The sequence below is a fragment of the Vicugna pacos genome, chromosome 11 (genome assembly GCF_048564905.1).
Source record: "Vicugna pacos chromosome 11, VicPac4, whole genome shotgun sequence".
NCBI lineage: Eukaryota > Metazoa > Chordata > Mammalia > Artiodactyla > Camelidae > Vicugna > Vicugna pacos.
In genome coordinates, this window is record NC_132997.1 from 58,189,510 (window position 1) to 58,216,393 (window position 26,884).

A 26,884-nucleotide genomic window follows, 5' to 3' on the forward strand; every position below is an offset into this window, starting at 1 on the left:
TCTGGAAAGAATCTGATCTTAGAAGAATGTTCCAGTACCTAACTGAAAAGCTGTAGCCTTGGGAAAAGAGATGCTGAGAGGTTTATGCCATGTTTTCCATTTAACCCCTGAAACCCACAGTGGGCACAAATGCACAGCAGGCCGGACTTATCCTAATTAATGACACAGCTCTAAGGATCACTGTCTTCTCCATGAACTATAGGACTCTGCTTTCATTAGAATGGAAAATGGAGTTATCATGCAACATGTTAATTTTAGTAAATGAGCACCGTTAAGTGAGTCCAAATTCCTACTTGATTTCTTCAGTTTGTTACTAACTGAAAGACTGAGCATATCCTGAATTGACTGTCACGGGGAACACCTATTCCTCCAAGAAGTTTACAAAGGTGCCCATTGACTGTGCTAAGATGGCAGAAAACCCCCTAAGGTCTATAACTAGTTCATTGGTCTGACTTATCCATTATAAAAAGTGATTTTTTTTTTTCCTGGAACATGGCACTTCTTTGCATCTTAAAAAAATTATGGGGTATTTCTTTTTTTTTTCCTTAAGCGTGGGCTCAGTCTTTCTTATAACGGACATTATCTACATGGATAAGTCATATGTGGGTGTACACTGACAATTGCACATTCTTGTAAGTTTTTGTATATATTTAAATAATATGACTTAATTGGTAAATTTCCTATGCCATTTTTGAAACTGTATTACTTACATTAGAGATCACAAGGGAGTAACTGGCTTAGTAACCAGTTTATCACATTAAAATGTATTTTTAATGTATGCTAATTTCAAAAGGCTCATAGGAGAGTCAGCATGCTTTAGTGGTCTGCATAAAGTGTTGGGGAAAACGGATCGGGAATGACTTTCAGATCTCTGGGCAGGCATGCTCTGCCTAACTGGCTCTGTGTTTCCTCATTTATAAAAGTGCAGCTAATACTTGTCTTTTGTACCAAAAAAAGTTATTTAGATTAACTGATAAGATAGTTGTGCCTAGCAATGTTAATTATAACATTATTATTCACCTTCAGAGTCTTAAAAAAAGGAAGAAAAAACCTTCTTAGAACATAATTGACTCAGTATATAAGATTTAAACATTTTTTAGTAATATCTGGCATAGCAGACATATTCTGAACTAAAATATCAGGATACTAATCTCAGAAGTAACCAAAGTTACCTAGAACCCATTTGTTACTGACAGCTGCTGTTGGGAGGGGCCTGAGGATAAATTTTTTACACAGGAAAAGCACTGGAGGTCCAAGGAGGTTAAATAATTTTCCTAAAGACAAGTTGACGAAGAGCAACTAAACCATAACCGGAAGGTCGAATTTCAAGGCATTCCTCCTTTGTCCCATCTCCTACCATGTGTTTATTTATTTAGGGAGATGGTAAGATAATAAGGGAAACACCAAGCCCTGGCCTTCAAATATTAATTAATCCACTACCAATGAAGAGTTATTATTCCATGACACCTTTTGAGCAATGGGAACTGTGATCATCTGAAAAGAATTAGTAGTGATTTCCAAAAGGCATGGGCCCATTTTACATTTCTAAAATTCCCTTTTAAATGCAGAGAATCTATTAGGCAAGGAACCGTCCAATAAAGGAATTTCTACAGTTTATACAGTCTGGTCGGGCGCGGCCGGCCGCAGGGATAAGGGGGCGCGGGGCGGTGGCTCCCGGACCCACTCTCACTTCCTCCGGAGCCGGCGCCGCCCCGGACCCGCTCCCAAGCCCGCAGCCCCTCAGGGCCGAGCACCTAACCCGGGCGAGGGCGCCTCCCCGGGACGGGCTTCGGCCGCGGGCCCCGCGGGCAGGGGGCGGCCGCTCGGGGGTCGCGGGTACCGGGCAGGGGCGGCGTACCTCTGACTCGGGCGTGGTTCCCACTGGAGTCAACCCCGTAGGGGTCGTCCCCCCGGGAGTTGTCCCCAGAGACGTCGCCATGTTCCCGCCGGAGCGAAGCGCCCCCTCGTCACCTAGCAACCGGGGCGGGGCCAGGGTCGCCTGGCCGGGGAACTGAGCCTCACGCAGAGCGGCTTCCGGTCGGGAGCCCGCTCCCGCCTGGGAAAGGGCTCGAACCCGGCAGCGGGAGCAGGAGGGTTGGCCCCGCCGCTGCGGGGCGCTCTCCCCTGGAGGCCCGCGGCTGGGCTTTGGATCATCGAGTAGAAACAGACTCCTTCCTTTTAGTAAGAATGAAAAAAAGGAAAGAAAAAAAAAAAGAAGCTATTTAAACTAACTGGTATACGTGTAAGTGTCTAATGCTAATACAGAGCAAGTTCTCAATAAGTTTTAAAGTGAGATGTATTATTGGAATCGACTGTTGATTGATATTTGATATTAAGGAATTGTAACTTTAAGGTGTTAATGGTGTTACTGTCATGTTTAGAAAGGGAAAATGTCCTTATCTTCTAGAGATAACATACTGAACGATTTAGAGCTGCTGAAATGATAAAATGCCTGCGATTTACTCCAAAATAACGAGGGGCGGGGCATGGATAATGAGTGGGGATACAGTAGAAGAATCAAGATTGAGTACATGAGGAGTGGTTATTATACTACTCTTTCTATTTTATATATGTTTTGAGTTTTTCCCTAATAAAAACATTGGAAAACAAAATTAAAACCGAATATTCTCAGAATGATAATACCTGCTTTGACAATGAAACGCGCTTTTCTTGTATAATCTGCGTAGGGGTTGCTATGCAGGAGGCTTTCCGCACAAAACTGTCTGCCTCATAGCTTTACTGTAAGGATTTAACATCTTAGTATATGGGAATGTCTAGAATAGTGTATGGTACCTGTAGTTAGATGCTATTAGGATTAGTATTAGTTTGTATCTTTCTCCTGACTTTAGTCCATCCTGTACAAGTTACCAAAATAGTATTTCCATCATGGACCTCTTATTATATTTGCCCGCTGCCTTTCAGACCAAATTGAACACTTTGGCTTCATAGAATAACTTCATGATAATTGTGCCTTTCCTTGGCTTATCGTTAAGATTATGCACACAATTTGTATTGTCAACTTGTATTGATGAATTGTCTTTACTTTTGTATATGTTTGGTCAGTCTTTTCAGTGGATTGTAGAGTCCTCCTTTCTTGGATATTTTCACCTAAAGAAACTGGTTTCATTTTTGGTACAGAATATTCACTCAACAAAGAGTTTATGATTTCCAACCCCACTTTAAAAGGACTATGTTATAACTTCCTCAATTAGTGAAAATATAATAAATTTTTAGTGATTTCCAAAGTTAATGCAAGAGCTACCACCTTACAAACTCATTTCAGTGCTTAATTATTTATTTCCTTCTGATGGCTCCTTCAAAGAAATTGAAAACAATGGGTCACTTTCTTTAAATTTAGCCTTTGGTAAATTGCTAAAGCATTTATTTCCCTAAACTGTAGCTCTAGTTTTCTCAAAGATCTGATTTATTCTTCTGGCCTTTAATTGTCCTGCCATTTCTTTGACAGTTCTACATTTTCTGCACCCCTTTTCCATTTTGGATCCCAGAACCAGATAGAGGTCTCTATTAAAGACGGAATCAGTTCTAGCAGGCCAGAGGGCTACCTCAGGGAGGAGGTAACTGTTTTGTAGGAATTTCAGTTTTACTGTATTTAATGTTGTAATTTGTTGGAGAAGTTAGTTTTGAGGAGATAATTTTATGGGGCACAGTTTTTTTGCTCATTAAGGAGTGGTGTTGAAAACCCATTAGCCTGAAGGTTACTTTTAATTTGCACAAGTGAAGCTGATTTTAGTCTCTCACTTCTTTTGTAGGGAGGTGCCAACAAGAAAGACAAATCTCAGTGGGTGACATGCTTTCTTACATGAAAGGTCAGTGAAGTCTTCCTTCTCAAGTCTCTTTTGAAGATAAAGGCTTCTAACCAAAGCCTGCAAAATTCCATTTGTTATCTTGGTTTGTTTTAGGGCTGGTGGAGAAAAGGAAACATATGGGTCTTGTAGTTTACAATTACTTCTTTTAAAAGACCTCTGACTTTTAGCACATCACAGTGAAATATGGGGTAGCTTGATACTATTATTTGCTCGACTGGATTGGCCCCTGTCCTAATGGAAGTACTCCAGTCTACACACCTACGAGTAGCAGATTCTGGAAATGGAATCAGATTTTCTTCAAGAGGGACGTTTTCATAATTTTACCTATTGAAGTATTGGATGTTTAAAATAAACCACACCAAAGGTATGTTTAGAAAGGGCTAGATCATTTTATGATCAGTACTGACGTTCTAAGGTGGCAATGTAAGGCAGTGGACACTGACAGTAAGATTTCAGCTGTCTTCTTAGGGTGAGGAAGTATTTCTACTCCACTTCTCATGATTCATGTGTTACTGAGTCTTATTTTAAGTATGAAAGAAGTTCTTTAACAATAAATGAAATAATGTCACCAATGAGGTGAATAACATATTTGTAATACTAACACTGATTCCTGAGGTCTTCAATCTATTAAGTGACACTTGTGTTAGTCTTAAGAGGCTCAGGCTGCAAAGATTCCAGTTTGTCCTTTAGTTAGTTCTGAGAGACCACAAAGTTCTGGAGATGGAATTTAGATAACTTATTGTATATTAGCCTTAAATTACCTTTAATTATTAGATATAGAAAGAAAAAATATAAACATTTTAATTTGTGAATAATTGCTTTCACTCTTTGTTACATATTTAATTTTTCACAAAGAAACTATTCCAGTAGCTAATCAATTTTGAAATATATTTAGTTTTCTTAACCTTTACCTAATCCCCAAATCTGGTCTCCTTTCAACAAGTGCTTTAAGTCATAGGTGAGAACATTTAAAAATCTGACCTTAATAAAACACTTTTAAAAGATGGCATAGTAAACTTACTGCAGTAGAAAGCATTCTACAACTAATTATTATTGGCGGGGGGAGGGGACTGTAATTATTTCCAAGAAACAGTTGTACAATTTTGACATTGTTCATATAATACTGCACTTGTCTTCAAAATTCTATACTCTCCCATTGTGGCATATCTGTTATTTTTTCTTTCTCCAGTTATTCCCTTTCCAGTGGATCCTCACGCTCTGCAGATGAAAATTCTGTCCTTTTTCCAAATCAGAAAATACTCTTCCTCATACAGATATCTCATTAAGATAGTTTTGTAACTTGTTCCTTTTCTTCCTGATCAACTTTTTTAAAAAAGGTATTCTTACTCATCATCTCTCCTTAACCACTCCATGCCCTGTAATCAGTCTCTCAGCTCCTTTGCTCTCCTACAGCTGTCCTCTCAAGGGCTGCCCCTGAGTCCCGTCTTCCTTGGTGCGTGGACATTCTCTGTTTGCCCCTCGTATCCACTGTCTGCCTTCTCCACATGGCCTTGTGCCCTGGCAGGCTGACTCATTACTAGATTTCACCATGTTTCTCGCCTTCAGACTTGTGGTTGGGTTTGGCCAATGGAAACACCAGCAGGAGGAGAATGAGGTCAGGGTCATTTATTCTCCTGTTTCCTCGCTGCAGAATTACAGGGTGGGAGCAGCTGGGTTCCTACACCAAAGGCCTTGATGCCTACAGCCTGTCCCTCAGCGCCTGCATCTCCCCTCAGGCCTGTGGTGCCCTCCGAAGCCTCAGGATGCTTCGCCATCCCCTGTTGCTTTCCCTGATGTCTGCTCACATATTTATACCTAGTTCCTTTACCAAAGTTTCCTCAGTTCCCACCTTCGTGTCATCTGTTTCCTGTTGGTACCTTGACTGACATCATTTAACAAACATTTAACAAGGAAGCCCAAGTCTGGCTTGTTCAACACCATTGCCATCCACCACTTAGTTGTGCAGTGAGCAGTACTGTTTGTAAGTGACCTTAAACAGTGATCTAGGTAGGACTGTATCCCACCCCCACCCATTCTCCACCTGGAGGGGCGGCACCTCGGGTCTGATGGCAGGCAGGGGGGATTGTAACTACCTACAGGAGCTGTGCTGTCCATGTCCTGGGCAGCTGCCTGTCCTAGGCTTGGTAAGACTTCTTTACAACCTGCCCCTATCAAAGGCAAAATAACAGATCACCTGGGCCCTGGCATCCGTCTCCATGGATAAAGAGGGTGGGAGGTCTGAAGGAGGACCAGTGCCTTCCTCTTCTCTTCTTGCTGATCCCGGCCTTGACGGTTTGACCTTTCCTGATAAAATCTCCCCTATGCCTTGTGATGTTGTGGAATTTACCTGGCAACCAGGAGGGACACACCTGGGAGGGGAGTATGCTGGTGAGAATGCACGTCTTTCACAGATTCACTTGCCCCAGAGCATTTAGGTTTATAATCTGTATTTGCATACAGGTTTCATTAATTATTTTTATTTACAAATTGTTCTTTATTGGAGTATTTATGTTAATATTTTTACTCCTTTTACACCTCAGTGGACTACTTTGGAGTCATCAGTCCATATTTGGGGACTGGTAGTTTAATGTAAACAACAAATTAATAAACCCGAGCAATGATACACATATTAAGTGAAAATGCTTCAGCTGACAAAAAACTGCACCCTGTTTCCAGACTGTTAGTCCAGGTGGACTGACCCAAATTCCTGAGGTGCAAGCAGAATCTTTAAACACCTGATTTGAGTTAGCCATAAAGAATTTTTGTAAAAATCAAAATTCATCCCAAATTTCACATTTGTGAAATAGGAATGATCAAAACAATTTCATTGATTTTTTTTTCCTTCTAAAACTGCCTAAAAGTGACTGGGTTCCTCTTAATTAATGGCAGGGGGCTGCATTGCTCTTTGAAAATATTTTTGAGAAAACTTATCCTGGGGGATTCTGGGAAGCGCCTTGACTGAGCAAACATTGCCCCCTTCTCTGTACTACCTCCCACCCCACTCCACTTTTAAATATAGCAAGACTAATTTTACCTGCTTTACATAATAGCTTTCTTGTGAATTTTGTTAGAAGGATGGATTTTGAGCTTTAAAAATTGGAAAGTCATTAGGTAATCTCTAAGGAAACTTCATCTCTGAAAATTCTGTTATGAAATAATTTCCCAAAGCATTCATTGTCTGAAATGTTCACTCTGGCAAATACACAGTATTACTGTTATTAAACATCGTTGTTGTGTGTGCATGTTTATGATTCTAGGGAAGGAAAATAACATACATTATCTCATTTAATCATCAAAATCCACTGTCACGGTATTCCACACAGAATTGCTTTTGGTTGAGGAACTTACTTCATAGCAAAGGAAATGCAGCAGAAGGCCCGTGCTCATGGATTCACTGGTCTTACCATACTCCTTCCTTGTCCTGAAGTAGCTGGCTTGATGGAACAGTGGAATGGCCTCTTAAAGACTCAGTTACAGTGCCAGCTAGATGACACTACCTTGCAGGGCTGGGGCAAGGTTACCCAGAAGGTTGTACCCGCTCTGAATCAGCATCCAGTATATGGTGCTATTTCTCCCACAGCCAGGATTCGTTGGGCCAGGAATCAAGGAGTGGATATGGCAGTGGCACACCTATTACTACCCTAGTGACCCCCTAGCAAAATTTTGCTTCCTGTTCCCATGTCCTTATGCCCTGTTAGCTTAGAGGTCTTAGTTCCAGAGGGAGGAGTGCTGCTACCAGGAGACACAACAATGATCCAAGTGAACTGGGTGTTCAAGATTGCCACCTAGCCACTTCGAACCCCATACCCCTAAATCAACAGGCAAAGAAAGGAGTTATGGTGTTGGCTGGGGTGATTGATCCTGACTACCAAGGGGAAATTGGGCTACTGCTCCACGATGGAGGTAAAGAAGAGTGTGACTGGTACATAGGAGATCCCTTAGGGTCTCTGTCAGTATTACCATGCTTTGTGATAAGGTCAATAGAAAACTACAGAAGCCCAATTCAGGCAGGACTACTAATGGCAGATTCTTCAGGAATGAAGGTTTAGGTGACCCTGCTGGGTAAAAACCCATGACTAGCTGAGGTGCTTGCTGAAGGCAAAGCGAATACATAATGGTTAGTGGAAGAAGACATAAATACCACCATCACTGACCATTTACCGAAACCACAACTATAATAGTCATGAGTATTTTCTCCTTGTCCTGTTATGATTATGTGTGTGTATTCTTTCCTTCCTTATTCCCTTATGTAACGTAAGCTATATTGACTTTATATCACAGTATTTATGTGTTTTTAATTTTACATCATTGTATTTGAGTTATAGGAGATCAAGGAGAAGACTAAACAGAAAAAATAAAAAACAAAAACTCTCTCCTCAAAAACACCACTCTAATATGGTAGTAAACCTAGATTCCATTTCAAGATATAAGAACTCACTAATTAGCATTTTGGAAGGCTTTTGGTCTATGCAAATCTCAGAACTTAAGATCTGCAAAGAGCTTGATATTGTATGTGATGCTTCTTTAACTGGAAATCATATCCCACTGATTGATGATTAATAGTTTTTTAGGAAGTGGTAAGAGCTAAGGAAAAAAAATAGAGCAGCTTGAAGGGGGATCAGAAGTGTGGAGTTGGGAGACTCTGTGCATGTCGAAGTTTTAAGTAAGATGGTCAGGACAGGCCTTGGAAAAAAGATGACAATTTAGCAAGCTTATCATCACCATTGTCATAACTAGCATTCTGGCTAACTGCTTTATGTGCATTATCTTATTTAAATTTCATAACAGACATGTTCACTGAAGCTGATAGAAGTTAATTATTTACCCTGTATAACACAGCTATGTAGTGGAGGCTATAGAATGTAAATTCAGGACTGTCTGATTAAGGGCCCAAGTTGTGCCAGACTCTACTGTGTCTCAGAGCAGTGGTTTACTAACTGTGTTCGGAGGTTGCAGCGAAATTTGATTTGACATTAGTTTTTTGAAACATCTATCATTAGCCATATCTTTCAAACTCAGTTTAGAAACATGCACTCAAATATATCATAATTCACATGTTAACATATTGGAGGTTCTCAACCTGCTAAACTGAGGGTTAGGTTCTTTTTGCATATGTGCAAATTTTTTTCCACTTCTGTGCATATATTTGAACATTGTGCAAATGTTTCATTGGCCAGAAATGTTTAAATCTTGCATGATTAAAAAAAATTCAAGTGTTAGCAGGTCTGTTCAACATAAAATTGTAGAACAGCTCATTGTAGCACAGGGTAGGCTCACACATGTCTGCCTGATTACACGTTCTCATCATAGTAGAATCATTGACAACCTGTTAAAAAGAGAAACTATAATGTGCTTATATAACATCATGTGAAAGGTAATTCTAGCACCAATGGTTAGGTTTAGATGCTTTTTGCCTGACTTATAATTGAGATATAGTTAGTAACTAGAGGTTGATTTAATTTTAAGCTCTAAATTACTTAAATGAAGAATATCCTGAGACTACAGGAAAGTTTGTTTGTTTGTTTGTTTGTTTGTTTTTTAACCTGCCATTTGCAATTACTTATGCAGATCAGGTTTTTTTTTAATATTGTGAAACCAAGTCAGAATTTTGGTATAAATTCAATATTGAGACTGACATGGCTGAAATAGTCTCATTATGTTAGTTTTTATAGTTATAAACAAATACATGTTAAAATAAGTAAATATGTTTATAGTTATAATAAATACTGTTAAAATAGACTATACATAATACATTTATGTACATAATATAGCACTTTTATCTATTTACACATTGATTTTTAAAAATTTAGCAAGGGAGAAGTACAGGTTGAAATCCATTGATATAAACATGGAAGTAGTTTCTAAAATGACAATTACCTAAAAAATAAAATGACAATTACCTGGAGTATTAGGGAATAACATAGATTGTGCCCACATTTGCCCTAAATGAAACCAGGAAATATTGCTCCTTCTGTGAATATAAATATTTCACCTATTTTAATCTATATAATTGTGCCATTCAGGAAATAGAATAGTATAAAAACCTTCACAATTTCATTACTCCGTCATTGACTTTAGGTGACTGAACTTGGAGGGAGGCTATTGCTGGGTTGTTGGTGGTAAAGGGATAATTCGCTTGAATTCACGATTGCCACTGCTATGTCCGCAGGTCTCCAAACTTTACCTCTCACCCCTCAACTCACTTGGTGACTTACACCTAAAGTTTACCTTCTTATCTAGGCAGAATGTACATTGTTTTTTGCTAGGAATATGAGAAGCAGACAATCATAATATTATTTCCTTGATTGTTGCTTTAGCCACTAGAATGAATTGTCTTCAGTGGGTGATTAATATATTGAAAATGGTTTCATTTATGTGGAAACCATGTCTTCATGTGGAAAGATTAAGAGATAAAATATTAACCCAAAATTTATTTTATACTGAATTAGTGGAATTATTAAAATAGATGTGAGGTAATAAGAAAAACAAAAGGGCACCAAGTAGAAAAATAGACAAGGATATACACAGGTACAACTCAAAAGAGGAAGCTGTAATGAAAAGAGACACATGAAAGAGGTTCAATCTCAATGATAAAAGAAATGCAAGTTAAAATAATCACAACCCCTCTTAATGATCAAAATTCAAGAATTGTATCAGTACACACTCTCAAGTACTTCTTGGGGACATGTGAATTAATAACATTTCTGGATGTTCATATGACATTATGCATAAAAATATAAAGATTTGCCTATTCCTTGGAAATTACATTTTTAGAAATGGATCCTACAGATATAAATATCTGAAAAAACTCATTTATAGTTTTGGTACAACATTGTTTATAATTGTGGGGTAAGAGGAGAGAAATAAAGGAATGTCAAATAATGGAGGAAGATAAAAGAAATCAAGGAAAGATAAAATAAAATGAAATTCTGTATAGTTATGAAGTATCATGTTTCAGAAATTGTTCAGGATGAATTAAAAGAAAGTACAGTACAAAGTAAGATATATACAGCACGACAGTCATTTATGGATCTGTTTGTGCACATATACTAATAAATATGTATAATATAATATGTATTATGCATTATATTGTATATATATTTAGTAAAAGAACTAGAAGAATGTTCATTAATATATGTAATGTCTTTGGGTGATTTCTCTTTTTTTGCCTATTTGTCCTTTGCAAATTTTCTGTAAAAATAGGCAGCACTATTTTTTACTTTTTAACAGAAAATTTCAAACTTACACAACAGCATAGAGAATAGTATAATGAACTTATATGTATCTGTCATTCCATTGCAACAACTACCAACCAAAGTTTAAAAAAAAAAGATTTTTTTTTAAGTTGCATTACCCACAAACCATTGTGCACAAAGCTTCTGGAGTGTGATTCTTCATAAAAAATTTCTCATATCTTCTCTTGAAAAATATTCTGTTTCCATTGCCCAAATCCTGTTTCCGAAACATTGGCTCAGTCACCAAAAATTTTTGTAAGAGAAAGCTCAAAGCATTTCAGGGTTGTTAATGAAAACAGTAAATCAATAATGTGATTTTTAATATTTTTTAATCAAAGTAAAAGCCACATCTCTGTTTTCTGGCAGTTTATCACTGTTCCTCTGAATATATAAACAAGAAGCTTATGTACAATGAGATCCAAATGCGATGTGACTGATTGTGTGAAGTCCTTGCACCTTTTTCTTCATCTCGTTCAGGGATTAGGCAGAATTTGGTAAAGCACATTTGAGTAAAAGGGTCCATATACTCTGCAGTCAGTTTGGGGAGCACTTTCATTATTGAATTCAGAATCTGAAATATGTGCTGTGCAAGCAGATGTTGATAAGGAGCTTTTAGGAGAAGTTAAGAGCCATGTCTGCTCCAAAGATTATGCACTTCCATGCGAAGAACAGACTCCCATGAGTTTATTTTCCCCACTGACGAATAAAAGACACAAAGAGGTTCAACAAACACCATCTAGTATGTTTATAACTAAAAACCTCTCTTCCAGACTCCTGTTTTTGTATTAGCTTTAAGGGCACATTTTCACACTGTGCTAATGACAGGGTGTGTATTTTGGTGGACTAACCTCTCTGGTGAACTTTAAATGTGTGCTATTTTTTAAAATCCAAGATAACTTACTTTTGGAAAGTGGAAAATTGTTTATTTCTTTTATTTCCATAGAGCTCAATATTGTGCTTCCAATGCACTCAGTGTAGCTGGACCATAAAAGAAATAGATGTGTGACGACATGAGTATAAACATAATAAATGTCATGCTTTCACATAGCAAATTGTCAATATCTATTGACATTTGTTCTTATGGCATCCATTAAGGCCACACATATTTATTAACTCTGGTTTGATTACATCGCTTCATTAACTTGGTAATTTCATTAAAGTTTAAGAGGGATTTTAGCTACTGAATTAGTTTACATTTTATGCATAAGCCTAGAAGTCCTTCGGGAAGCAAACACATTTCATATATATATATATATAAAATAAATAATTAATGAATGAAAGTTGTTTTAAAGAAGCAGAAAACAACAGATCAGTAACTTTTTAATAACACAAACTGAGAAATTGCCCATCAAGATTATTATAAACTGTGTCAGGTATGTTCATAGGCTTGTTAGTAAAACACTTTGGAGTAGAAATCCTCATGTCAGAGGGAAAGCTTACTTCAGTCAGAAAAAAGACATTAAGCCCACCTGGACAGTGTGAGCACTAAAAGAAGATGCTTATGTGGGGCAAGGCTGAGTAAATTTGTTTCTGAACTAATTTTAAATATGATATTATAGAAATTTGATGAGAAACATGTTCCCCTTCTGATAAATCCCACTAAAGTAGCCAAAAAGACGAAATACTGCAGTTGAGAGAGCATATATTGGCAAAGACTTTGTAACTTCCCAGGACAGACCCCTCCCCCACACCCTCTGCTTTATTAAGCTCCTCTCTGAAGTACCTAGATAATAGTATCTGGTACATATGTCGTGAGTTGTTTTGCAGATGGTAAAACCCCCGCCAAATGGAAGAAATTAACTGCTTGATGACGAAGAGCACATAGCCCCCAGACCTACTGAGAACCTGAGGATTATTAAAGGTTAACTACTGTGACTCCACCCTGTTACCTCACCATCAACCAATCAGAGAACTGTGCACTGGCCAATCACAAACCCTGGGACTCCCCTCCCCCACCTTGCCTTTAAAAATGCTTTGCGGAGCCCACTGAGGAGTTCGAGTTTTTTGAGCGTTGGTTGTCCCGAGCTCTCAGTCTGGAGTTCTATAATAAATGCTGCAGTTTCTTTGACCACAACCCAGTGTCAGTAGATTGGCTTTACTGCCTGTAGGCGAACGGACTCAAGTTTGGTTCCGTAACAATTTTGGCACCCAATATGGGACCCAGTTCCAAGTGGACATCTCGGCCGTGACATTTCGTGGCGGCCCCTGGCGCCTGCTGAACAGCTTCCTGACTGCCTTTGTCTCAAGGATGGCCTGACAGTGTGCTTCCAGCCAGGCATTGCTGCCCAAGGCATTTTTGAATATTGTGGTGAAGGAAACAAGGCACTCGCGTCGGACAGCGAGACGTCTTTGGTGAGTAACGGAGCTCACGTGTGGGAACTCCTGAGGGTTCTTCCCCATTGCACTGGGTTTGCCTATAGTGGAGCATTGGTTGGATTTTCCCCTTTGGACTAAGTCATTTTGGCTTCATCTCTGACTGACAATGCATTGGTTGGGAAATTCCCTTTCTGGGGCTAGGGAACTGTGAGGCAGGTTTGCATTGCGCTGGTTTGTTTGCTTGATATTTGACAACACCAGCCATGAATAATTAAGTATGGATGTTCAGAGCTCTGTTCTATCTTGTAGGTCCTCTAGAGTTTATTTTGCAGAACTGGGAGATCTTGAGCTATGTTCCCATATATAAAAGAAAATGATTTTTTTTATTGTAACGCTGGCCTCAGTACTCACTGAGATCTAGAGAACAATGACCCCTAATAGCTCTGTCAAAGTGAGCCTTTTGGATTTGGTTTGGCTTTTATCTTGGGGGTGTGTGTGTAAATGTCTCAGTACCTAACTACACAATCTTGTTCTTTCTTTCTGGTTTTTACTTTTCTTAAAGGGTCCTAGTAACTTGAATGCTGATTCATATGCCTCTGAAAATAAGGCATGTGAATGTGAGTGAATAATATATACTATTGTCTATTACTATATATATATATATACATACACATGTTTTTTATCCAATAACTTTTTGATGGACACTTAGGTTGCTTCCACATCTTGGCAACTGTAAATAATACTGCTATTAACGTTGGGTTGAATATATCTTTTTGAATTAGTGTTTTTGTTTTTTTCAGATAAATACCCAGGAGTGGAATTTCTGGTTCATACGGTAGTTTGATTTTTAGATTTTTTTGAGGAATCTCCATACTATTTTCCACAGTGACTGCACCAGTTTACATTCCCACCACCAATGTACAAGGGTTCCCTTTTCTTCACATCCTTGCCAACATTTGTAATTTGTGGTCTTTTTGATGAAAACCATTCTGACAGGTGTGAGGTAATATCTCATTGTGGTTTTGATTTGCTTTTCCCTGATGATTAGCAATGTTGAGCATTTTTTCCTGTGCCTATTGGCCATCCACGTTTCCTTGTTGGAAAAATGTCTATTCAGTTTTTCTGCCATTTTTTTAAATCAGATTATTTGTTTTTTTGACATTGAGTTGTGTGAGCTGTTTATATATGTTGCATATTAACCCCTTAGTGGTCATATCATTTTCAAATATTTTTCCCCATTTAGTAGGGTGTCTTTTAATTTTGTTGGTGGTTTGCTTTCCTGTGCAAAACCTTTAATTAGGTCCCATTTGTTTATTTTTGCTTTTATTTCCTTTACTTCAGGAGACAGATCCAAAAAAATACTGCTCTGATTTATGTTAGAGTGTTCTGCCTCTGTTTTCCTCTAGGAGTTTGATAGTATCTGGTCTTACATTTAGGTCTTTATCCATTTTGAGTTTATTTTTGTATATCGTGTTAGAAACTGTTCTAATTTCATTTGTTTATATGTGGCCGTCCAGTTTTCCCAGCACCACTTGTTGAAGAGACTGTCTTTTCTCCATTGTATATTCTTGCCTCCTTTGATGTAGATTAATTTGACTGTAAGTGTGTGGGATTATTTTTGGACTTTCTGTCCTGTTCCATTGGTCTGTGGGTCTGTTTTTGTGCCAGTACCATATTGCCTTGACTACTGTAACTTTGTAGAATAGTCAGAAGTCAGGGAGTGTGATTCCTCCAGTTCTACTATTTCTCAAGATTGTTTTAGCTATTAAGGGTCTTGAGTGTTTCCTTATAAATTTTAAAACTATTCTTATTCTGTGAAAAATGCCATTGTTATTTTGATAGGGATTGAATTGAATCTGTATGCTGCCTTGGGTAATATGGTCATTTTAACAATACTGAGTCTTCCAATACAAGGAAAAAGTGTCTTTCCATCTGTTTGTGTCGTCTTCAATTTCTTTCATCAGTGTCTAAAATTTTTTGAAGAACGCTTTTTTGCCTCCTGGGTAGGTTTATTCCTAGGTATTTTATTTTTTCTGATGCAATGGTAAATGGGATTGTTTCCTTAATTTCTCTTTCTGATAGTTTATTGTTAGTGTATAGAAATGCAATAGATTTCTGTATATTAATTTTGTATCCTGCTGCAATTTTGCCAAATTCATTGACCTCTAGTAGTTTTCTGGTGGTGCCTTTACAATTTTCTATGTATAGTATCATGTCTATCTGAGACATGTCTTACTTTTACTGTACCTAGGGTTACTGAAGTCCAGTAAGTTCATGTTATTTATGTTGCTGAGTTTGTCAGCAAAGAAAAAATTGGTATAACTTTTATAAGTTATAAAATAAATGAGATAAGAGTTTTTAGGTGAACTCTTTTAGGAATAATTAGGTATTGGGATGTTTATCTAAAAATACTTTCTCCAGATTTTTGGTTACTTGAGTTTTGCTAAGTTAAATTCATTGAACATTTCAGTGATTTCAAATAGAGGTTATGGAATATGTTCTTAAGTTCCAATCAGGAAGTGCTGGTATGACAGTTTACAGTTGCTTGCTTCTTGGTGTTTGCTAGAAGTTAAGTATCTTAGGGGTTAAAATGATAATATTTGTAATTAAAGCTGTCAAAGTAATAAGGAAACCATTTCTGTATGCCTGGAAGTTAGGTTGTGTGTATTCAGACAGTGTGAAAGACACATTTTTTAATCAAAGGAAAAGAAAAGGGTAAGTTTATCCTGGAGCTGGTTGTTCTGGATGGAAAAATAAGGGAGAAGCTAATAAAGATACAGAAAGTTATGGAAGGTGTGTAGGAAAGGAGCCCAAGAAAGGAGTATTGTGCATGGTTGGGCTGGAATTAGATTCAATGTAATGAGGCAATTGGATTTTGTTATTAAAAGTGGCTGATGGAGGACTAGATTTGGTTTCTTTCTGTTAAGAGAACAAAGTTTTCTTAAAATGCTGTTTTTGATAACAGTTTTTATATTCCTTGCCTTTAAGTGCTCTGGGTTTGCTTTTGAAATCTTTTGTCACTTTGGTTAAATGAATAAACAGTCACAGTGACCTATGATCCTGTTTGACCAAGTGTTTTGGAACTTTTTGATATTTTTGACAAACTTGTGTCTTATTAAAAATACATTGTCCATCTGCTTGGCCATTGAGGAGGGATATGGATTTAGGAGTCAAAATGGAGTAGCTATTGTTCAGACCTCCAAGATAAAACTAGGTGGCCATGGTGGATGTAATTTCAGACACATTCATATATTGCTGAGAATTTGAATTTTCAGAACTGTATCAAATTTAAGGACACCACTAGCCATCTCAAAACATACCTACGAGCAGCTGCCAATTGCTTTTTGTCTGAAGGTCTCTTGTAACCATGAAACTTTTCTCTTATTTTAGGAATAGTAGTGACAAACAAGACAGCTCAATGAAAAAGAATATGAAAATGAATTTATGTATGTTCCTATATGACTGAAGTATTGTGCTGTACACCAGAAATTGACACAACACTGTAAACTGACTACACTTCAATAAAAATATATTTTTAAAAAGACAGCTCAAGCTATAATCTCCCAGAAGATGGTATTAGATTCTTTAGATATATATTAATACTGCTGGAGAAATTGAAACCCAAATAAATAGAACAATTCAAAGGGCTGCTTGGTGATAAGATATTCATAGAGAGGACTAACTTCGTAACTTACTGTTCTGGTTGCTCTCTGGAATAGGAGGATTCCTTTGGGAAATATTACAAGGGTGCATTTTGATCATTATCCTAATTGTTATATGTTTATTAATTTTTAAATGTCTTGGTGCTATGACAAAGCCATCAAAAACAGAGGTAATGTTTTCACAATACAAAATATTGATGCTCAGCTTAGGACTCAAGAATTCTTTGAAATGAAAATTGGTGACTTTCTCTCCTCTAATCCTGAAAAACTGACTTCATCCTGGTTCAGCAGGAAGTAGAGAGGCCGTCTCCCCTGTTTCCCTCAGGATTGAGGAGTATCAAAGAAAAGGGGTGTTATAACCTAGCTGGAACCCTATGGGAACAGACTTCTCCCCCATATCCTCTGCTGTAGCTCCTCTCTGAAGTTCCTGGATAGTTGTATGTGATGCACATTTCCTGAATGTTTTTACAGATGCTAAAACCCCCACCAAGTGGAAGTAATTAACTACTTGATGGCCAGGGTAGCCCCCCAGACCTATTAAAGTCTAAAGATTGATAATGTTAACCCCTGTGACACTGCCCTGTTACCTCACCATCAACCAGAGAATTGTGCACCAGCCAATGATGTACCCTGGAACTTCCTTCCCCAACTTTGCCTTTCAAGATGCTTTGCTGAAACCCATTGGGAGCTGGGGCTTTTTGAGCATTAGTGATCCCGGACTCCCAGTCTGGTGACCTGTAATACCCTCTGCACTTTGCTTCACCACACTCCAGTATCAGGTAGATTGGCTGTATTGCGGGTGAGCAAGTGGACCCAAGTTTGGGGTTGGTAATAGCTTCTTTAGCTTGTAGTCAGTCTCACCAGTGAAATATAGAGACTATGAGTCTGTTATTTTAGCAACTACCTATTATCAAGTCATAGACTACACTTGAGTTTGACCTTTCAGTTCTCAGCTCTAATTTGTTTAATTTATTGTCCTCTCTGAAGGCACTCAGGGCATCCAGAAAAAATGTTTCAAAAGCCTTGAAAACAAATGAGTAAACACATGTTCTGCTTCTCATTTTGTCAGAACAAAGATCTTTGGATGTGCTCAACAGCTCTTAAATGGAGACAAACATCATCAGTTAAATAAATGAACAATTTCATTGGGATCAGAAAGTTTCAGGAGAAGCTATTAATTTTTATGAGTATTAACAAACAAAAATCTATGTATTTGACATAACCTATGCATCTGTGAAAACCCTCCCTCTCTGTAAACATCAGGAATAGCGAATCAGGCAATTCAGATAAAAATTGTAGCATATGGTAGAGACTTTACAATGTTGGGAAGATAGGCCAAAAATTATGTTTGTAAATTTCTGAAGTGATTTCCAGAAGCGCATTACAGGCTAAGTGCTTTATACAGTACGTATTGTTAGCAGGTGTTGTGAGTACTTTATTTCTAACACACAATGCTGACATTTTACTCCTTTATACTCTTTGAGGGAACAAGCAGCATAATTGGAATTCCTTTGAGAATGATTTGTTAGTTGTTTTGGACCTTTTATAGGGAGTAAATGGTAAATAAGAGCTGAGCTTTTGGACATTAGTATCTATTGGTTGAACAGATTATACTGTAAATTTTTAAAAAGGAAGGGCAATTTAGGCAATGATACTAACAGCTGCACAGTTACTGTGTAATAGTGGCCCACCTGGGCTGAATTGTGAATTGCAAAACAAAGCTGAATGCTTTCAATTCCGTGATGTATTATGCTACAAGGGAAGCTCTCAGCTAAGCAAAATGTAGAGCTACTGTCAGACCATCCCTCTGCCAAATTACTACTGCGCTGAAAAATGACTACAGTGATATCACTTGGTGAGATCATCACAGTCTTCTTCTCTTAATGTTCCCGTCATTGCTGATCCTAATTTTACGTCTCAGTGAATTATTTTCGGTAGTGAAGTGTTTTCTCCTCTTCCATTATATTAATTTTTGGTAGACCTTATATTAATTTTTTAAAAAACTTCTTCAGCTCTTTGAAGTTGAGAACACATGAAGTTTTCTTGCACCTTCATCACAAATAGTGTAATAGGTGAACAATATCTAGGCCATGAGTTACATGCTATGATTTATATATGTAAGATGCAATTATTTTAAACATAGGGGAATGCTTTTATAAATAGGTTAAACTCAGCGAAAGTCAGACTTCTTGCACTTAAAATTGACTACCAAATAAGGTGATGAGCTTTCTACAACTTAAAGAAAAAGAAAGAAGTATTTTCTGCATCTCCTTCAGGGCCCCAACTCTGCATTTCTTTAATTTTCCTCTATACTACCTAGTGTTAAGGAGAATCATAGCGGCTCTGGAAACATGAGCTCTTAAAAAAAGGAGTTGAGACATCAGGAAACCATGTGGTCTTGCTGTGAATCATCACAAATAGGAGCCAAAGAAAAGTTGGACATTATATCGAGCATTGTTTTCTTTCCAGGTTTTGCTAAATCTGGCTCAGTTTTACAAACACTTGAGGGGAAGTTCAGAGCTCTGCATCTTATTCCTAGATCTTTCATATGACCCTGAGAAGTCACTGAAGCTTACAGATGTGTGTTGGATATGGATTTTAAACCAGCTTTCAAAATATATCATTAAAGTGTTCATTTGGATGCTTTCTCTTCACACATACTCAGACAAAAGCATGCGAACTCTTCTATTTTGATGCAAAGGGTAATTCAGATTTTTAATAAAGCCGAATGGTTTCCTGGATAAATCTGTTAATCAGTTTTTCTCTTTGCTTGTTTTCTTTCAGTAATGTGGTTTCCATTAGACATTTCAATTCTATTTCATTGCTGGTAAGCATCTGTTTAAAATACAGTTAAAAATTTGTACTCTTGGTCCAATTCCAAGGGGCAAATCAGCAGGAATAAGTAATCCCACAGCCTTAAGAAGAACCTCCTAAACCATGAAAATAAGTAATAAGTACTAAACTTTGAATAAAAGAGCCATAAATGAGTCTGGAAGCCTCATTTACATTGTAATGTGCATACCAGCATGATGTCATTATCAATTAGTGTGAGTATTTTCTAACAGCCATCTATTCTGAGTGTGTAGTCATTTAGTTTTGGATATGATTGTGGTGAGTGTGTTGGTATCAGACAGTGAACACTAAAGCAGCAATGTCCATGGAAAACAGTAATACGGCAAAAATTTATGCCAGCCATGAATCAGTCCTGCTTCATTTAATGTTATTTATTGATGCGAGGTAGATAGAGTACCTCAGTCATCTCTGTGTGTTGAACAGAATAAAAAAATCTGTCTGTAATGTCTTTTTACTGTATGCGTTAAAGCTACAAATAAACAAGTGTGTTTGTGTATGTGTGTGTATGTATATATTCTTTGTCAGTCCCATCACAGCGTAATTTTTTTCTTGTGAATTTTGGAATGCTATGAATATTGTCAAGACTCATATTTCATTCCCCATGTTTTAGTGTCTCAGTCTCTGTTTAGATTATGTTTCAAGATTCCCTGTGCACTGATGAGTGAAGTGATATCTGAGATATGAGGTGAGACTAACCTCTTGAGTTTGGGGTTTGCTTTTTTAGAACTCTTGGCATTCTGGATGAATAGAGTTTGTACGGATGTTGATGTTCTGAGTAAAGCGAGCCTGATGAGAGACTGTTTCATAAGCTCACTTTCTTGGTTTTAGGCTGTCCTTAAAATTTTATTGAATTTGTTTCTGCTTCTCCCATATATAAGAAATATTCCATAGCTTTCATAGCTTTTAGTATTGTTATTGTAATTATTATTTTTAATACAAAATTTATTGTCGAAACCAGGAAATTTTTGAGAGTGAACACTGCATTTCTTTTTCTTTCTTTTTTTAATGGAGGTACTGATGATTGAACCCAGGACCCCGTACATGCTAAGCATGCGCTCTACCACTGAATTTTACCCTCACCCCTATTATTGTTGTTATTAACCTTTTCTGCTTTGCTGCATTTCCATATATTAACTCATTCCAATGATAAGAAAGTTTTTTTAAATTTATGGTTTCAGAACATAAATGCTTTTGATGACTGAGACTTATGAATTACCTGGATATCTTTCATTGGTATCTTTGTGGTGAGTATTTCTCAATGATACTGTTTAAAAATATAGAAGGGTCACCTGAGTCAAGTATACCTTGTTATAAAAAAAGGACTTAAATGATGATTGATTTACCTCTGTCATAAAGGAAAAATAGTGAGTAAACCAAACAGCAACAACAAGAAAACCCTGTTTCTGGGCTGTGCTCTAAAGGAGTATTTTTATTGGTGAGGCTGGTTTTCCTCAGGACGGTGGTATACATCCAGCCCTACAGGCTCTCCAGCTAAGGATGCATTGCTTTGCTCTGATCACACTGCAGTTTGGTGATCTGTGTAACGTTCTGTGCCTTTGTTAATCACACAATGGAAGGATTCAACTTACTGAATCATTGGCTTTCTTATGACTCCAAACAGCACTGCCAGTTACTCCAGTAACTGCCTCGTGGGAACTTTCTCAGAGGGAGTTATTCTGGAGGCAGTCACTTTGTAAATATATCCCTTCATTTCCCATAAATGGCACCAAGACTTTCTTCTACAGCTCAGTTAGAAAACATGACCTTTTTGATAAGCTTTCCTAGTGGAAGCTGTTAATGCTGTATTTAATATCTTCATGGTGGTAATTGAATGGGATGATGTATGTGAGTGTTTTGGTACAGTGCCTGGTAGATAATGCACACTCAGCACATGCGACATATCTGGTGATGCTGCTGGCTGTTGACTGTGTTCACATCACACATTCAAATGGGCACCTCCTAAACTGCTTTTTTGGAACACCTGGATGTGCCCTGCCCCTTTCCTTTTTTTCCAGCACAGAAATGTGTATTGTTTAAAAAGGATGTAACACTCTTTCCCTTGATCATATCCTTTCTCACTGTTGCTTAGACTTTGCTCTATTAGGTGTCACTTCAGTCTCTCTTGCTTTACCACTCTCTTTTCTGTAATCTGTAAACACTTTGTTTCTCTCTAACCCGTCCATAAAACATAATACTTTTCCTTGATCTCAGCTTCTCTTTAAGCGTTGACTTAGTTTTATTCTTTTCCTCATAGCTGAACTTCTCTATAAAGCCATCTACCTGATGTCATGTCCCAACTCCCTATATAGTTTGAACAGCAACAAGTGGTGTGGAAGAACAAATACAAAGCTATAGTAGGGTGTCCAGCGAATCTGGGATCAATTGCATGTGGAGTGTTAATCATAAAAAGAGGATTCTGTCTAAGTCAGCCTCCCAGGATCTAAATTGTGAGCAAAGATTGTAAGAAATTGTCTTACATACTATGGGGGATGCCAAGAGAGGCACACTTGGTTTCTCTCTGCAAGCTGCTTATGAACTAGTTGTGGAGAGGACCACACACATAGAAAATACAATGAAAGTGTGGGGAGCTTTGGTTAGGAGGGGAAGTGATGGCAAGATCAGAGCTGGGTCTGAAGGGTGGATCGAGCGCATCGCAGTGTTAAGGAGATACAGCTCCAGGTGAGGGAACACTAAATATGGTTAGTGATGGAAAAAAAATAAAATGTGTTTGGTAGACAGAGAGGAACAATCTATCTAGGAAATAAAATTCTTATGGGAGAGTAGTGCAAGTCAATGCAAAAATATTACTCAATATGCACTTTATACAGTAAATATATTCCTGAAAAGTGGAGGAAATAAGGACCATTGTATCTAGCTCTTTTAGATGTTATGACAACTAGCTCTCTCATCAATGAATGAATGCTAGAGAACCAAGTTCTCAGATTCCAGTCTTACCTTAGTGTAAACGAGGCAATTGCACTCATTCTTTCTGGCCTTTAGGTGATCTATCAGTGGCTGTGTAAATAATTAATAGGCACCTGCCATTTAATTATACTAATAGGGAATATGCAGTGCTATGTTCAGTGTTGAATTGTGGGCCTCTTGGATGTTATTTAAATAACTATTTGAATCCTTTTCATGTCAAGCCAATTTTTACTATTGACTTTCAATAAATAGCTGTATTATGTGGTACGCTGTGGGGCAAATTTAGAGAGGAATTAGACCAAATTTATTTTTTTATTTTTTATTTTCTGAAAAAAGTAAAATTAGATGTTATTAAATAAGTTTATTATAATTCTTCATAGAAAAATTTACATTATAATTACAACAATATGCTGATTCTAAGAAAAAGGAATAAATCAAATGTTGTTTGGTTTTACAGAGAATAATTTCCCTACAAATTTCGGAAGAATATAGTTCAACATCCTTCACGTCCCATTTGATTGTTTTCAGTGTCTCCTTAAAAAACTGTTTTCGTATATATGAAAATATATATTATATATATCAAGAGCTTAACCAATTTTCCCTAGTTTCTTTTTTATAAAAATATTTTTTTGAAATATAGTCAGTATACAATGTTGTGTAAATTTCTGATGTATAGCACAAAACTTTAGTCATATAAGAACATACATATATTCATTTTCATATTCTTTTTCATTATAGGTTACTACAAGATATGGAATATAGTTCCCAGTGCTATACAATATAAACTTATTGTTTATCTGTTTGATGAATGTTAGTATTTGAAAATCTTGAACTCTCAGTTTTTCCCTTCCGACTCCCTTCTCCCCCAGTAACCATGTTTTTTTCTATGTCTGTGAGTCTGTTCCTGTTTTGTGAATAAATTCATCTGTGGGGTTTTTTTTAATTCCACATATAAGTGATATCTTATTATATTTTTCTTCCTCTTTCTGGCCTACTTCACTAAGAATGACAATCTCCAGGTCCATCCATGTTGCTGCAGATGGCATTATTTTATTTTTTATGGTTAAGTAGTATTCCATTGTATAAATACACCACAGCTTCTTTATCCAGTCATCTGTCGATGGACATTTAGGTTGTTTCCATGTCTTACTGTAAATAGTGCTGCTATGAACACTGGGGTGCATGTGTCTTTTTGAGTAAGCATTCCCTCTGGATATATGCCCAAGAGTGGGATTGTTGGATCATACAGTACCTCTATTTTTAGTTTTTTAAGGAATCTCCATACTATTTTCCATAATGGCTGCACCAAACTACATTCCCACCAGCAGTGTAGGAGGGTTCCCTTTTCTCCACCCCATCTCCAGTATTTATTGTATGTGGACTTTTGAATGATGGCCATTCTGACTGGTATGAGGTGATGCCTCATTGTAGTTTTGATTTGCATTTCTCTAATAATTAGTGACATTGAATGTTTTTTCATGTGCCTATTGACCATTTGTATGTCTTCATTGGAGAATTGCCTGTTTAGGTCTTCTGCCCATTTTTGGATTGGGTTTAGACCATATTTATAAATCACTTGAGATCTCACAGGTCCTGGGTCATTTTCAAATTCTGCAAAGTTCATTAAATTGATAAAAACAGAGCTATAAAAATGTTCAATCAGCCTAACTTTCCCAGGATGTAATTTACTCTTCAAAGCCATGTATCAGATTTTACATGGTTGGAGGTTCATTTAATAAATGACTTCTGTGCACTAGATAGGACCCAAGAGACTTGAAATTGTTCATGTGGCTTCCAGTCATCCACAGACTTCCTGGACTTATTTATTGCTCTATGGTAATATTTTATTGATATACTATAGGTCAATTTGTCAGTCTGGGTCATACTGTGTAATGTTGCAAAATATTCCTGATTTTTGTTTCTTCTGAAAGCCTGTGTTCCTCTAAAGAGCTTCTGTGCAATACCCATCCATTAGTAATTTTGAGAGTTGATGAGGTGGAGGATAAAGCTCTGGGGGTGAAAGGTGTAGAAAGGTTTGCTGTCAGGTATATGCACACTGGTAGATGTCTGAGGAAGATGCAATATTGCTGAAAAAACATTAGATCAGGTCTTAATTCAGTGACCTGATATTAGCCTTTCATCCAAATCATCATCATTAAAGGGATGCTGTGACACATTTATCCAATTCTGTTCCCTTGAAAGTGATCGATCAGGGTAGAATTTCCCTTTAACATCTGGATTTGACTCAGAGCTCTTGAGCCAATTTGTAAACAGTGTGTTAAGATAAAAATAAGACTTAATAAGGAATACTCATCTTCTACCTGACTTTCCTATTGGAAATTAAAATTTTGAAGTTATTGGCAGGAAAATCCCCAGTGTTGTGACATATTTTAAAGATCTGCATAATGTAATATAACAGAATGAGCTAGCAACTGATCAGAAAAATCAGTGCTCGACCAGAGTGTTGTGTACATGGAAGACCATCATTGCATTTCTTTGAAAAGATCTTATTTTTATTGATGGTATTATTCCATCAACTAATTTTTCTGGGGATTGAAATTGTTTAGCCATGGTTCACAATCTTTTTAAAGAAGTTATAAAAGGAATATCTAATTGTCACTCAAAATAGATGATTTTACTTCCAAATTTAAAGATTAAAAATGTAACTTCAGCATGAGGTTGCTTTGAAATCTTCCTCTGAAAAGGCTTACATGATTCTGGGAGCTGGAAGGGAATCCAAGAACTATTCAATTTACCAAGCCATTTGCAAGATGAGGAGGTTGAGACTCAGAGTGTAATTGAATTACTCAACTTTCTGCAACTAGGGCACATCTCTTCTTGGCACCACTCTGCCACTTGCTTCAGGATGTGGGACTCTGAAAATACCCTGAGATTCCACAGGTCTATTATTTTGTTGTGCTTTAGTATCATTTGATTCTTTGATTATTGTTCTTGTGAGTGAGGCTTACATTTCAAATAGGGTTGCAAACTGCTTTTAAGCAATAATTAGATTTAGTCTATTGAAGTCTGGATACAGGATGGGTTCAAAGCATGACCTTTGCTGTCTGACAGACATGGATTCAAGTCCTGGCTCTGCCACTTACTTGATGACATTTGACAAGTACTTTCACCTCAGCCTGTTTCCTTCCGAAGAAAAATAGTTTTGTTTATTATTCTGAACATACTGAGTAGTCAGTAAATATGTCTCTCATTATTATCACTCAATCAATGCTTATTGATCAGTTGAATCTAGGAAAGATTTCTGGAGCTGCATTACTACCTTTAAAAATATTTCTCATTTTACATTAAATAAAGTGATCATATTTAGAGACAAAATTTGTGAATGTGTTCAGCTATGTTCCTTGTCTATAGTTGTCTGGATTTATAGACTTCATCTCTATTGTGCAGAAAAAACAACCCAGAGGTAATTTATTGACTTGCTGGTGAGTCAAAGGTATGTCAGAGTTCAAGTGAGATTTAGGATTCAGAAATTAAACAGCATTATCAAAGATTCCATTTTCTTTCTATCTTCTCTTCCTGCCAAAGTGTCTGCTTCAACTAAGGGCTCAGCTTTGGGGAACAAAAAGCTTCCTAATTCACATTAAGCAATAAATGAGAGAAAATTTCTCTGGTAATTCTCAAAGAAGAGGGTGGAAACTTACCTCTTCAGATGTTCTCAGCAAAAATCTTGTTTCACTGGTGCTCACGGGCTCTGGTTATTATGTCAGAGACTGGATTTGCTGAGTGGTTGTAGCCATTCAGCACCGTCTCTGGTGTTGGGGATGAATCAGCTTCTCGTCAGAAAATGTGCTGCACTGGGGAGAGGATACTCAAAAGGAAATTAGAATATACTTACGAAGAGGAAAAGGTGATAGATAATTGGTAGACCAAAATGTTCACTATGTCTCCCCAAGCTTGAGATATACCATTCGATATGACCAGTTCTTTATTTTTACATATCATCAAATTCTTTGCTTTTGTACAGATTGATAATAATTATGGACATAAGCACATCAGCATGGAGATATTTAAAGAATTACATTTATTTCTATTCAAATTTTCTGAA

At 37.2% G+C, this 26,884-nt stretch overlaps 1 protein-coding gene and 1 long non-coding RNA gene across 10 annotated transcripts in view; one reads left to right on the forward strand and one right to left on the reverse strand.

The window, feature by feature from the left end:
• The window catches only part of CABCOCO1 (ciliary associated calcium binding coiled-coil 1), a 105,186-nt gene extending 103,217 nt beyond the window's left edge, over positions 1–1,969 (reverse strand). For all 3 annotated transcript variants that reach the window (XM_031682508.2, XM_072971455.1, XM_006209103.4), the window contains exon 1: positions 1,859–1,969. In XM_031682508.2, coding sequence (XP_031538368.2) covers positions 1,859–1,939 — 81 coding nt within the window. In that variant the 5' untranslated portion in view covers positions 1,940–1,969. The remainder of the gene's footprint in view (positions 1–1,858) is intronic.
• Positions 1,970–2,046: 77 nt separating this feature from the next.
• The window catches only part of LOC107034014 (uncharacterized), a 152,441-nt gene continuing 127,603 nt past the window's right edge, over positions 2,047–26,884 (forward strand). For 5 of the 7 annotated variants that reach the window (XR_012077439.1, XR_012077440.1, XR_012077436.1 and 2 more), the window contains exons 1-3: positions 2,047–2,242; positions 3,771–3,827; positions 12,830–13,414. This is a non-coding gene — a long non-coding RNA (uncharacterized lncRNA). The remainder of the gene's footprint in view (positions 2,243–3,770; positions 3,828–12,829; positions 13,415–26,884) is intronic. The other 2 variants (XR_012077442.1, XR_012077438.1) reach the window with 1 other exon arrangement.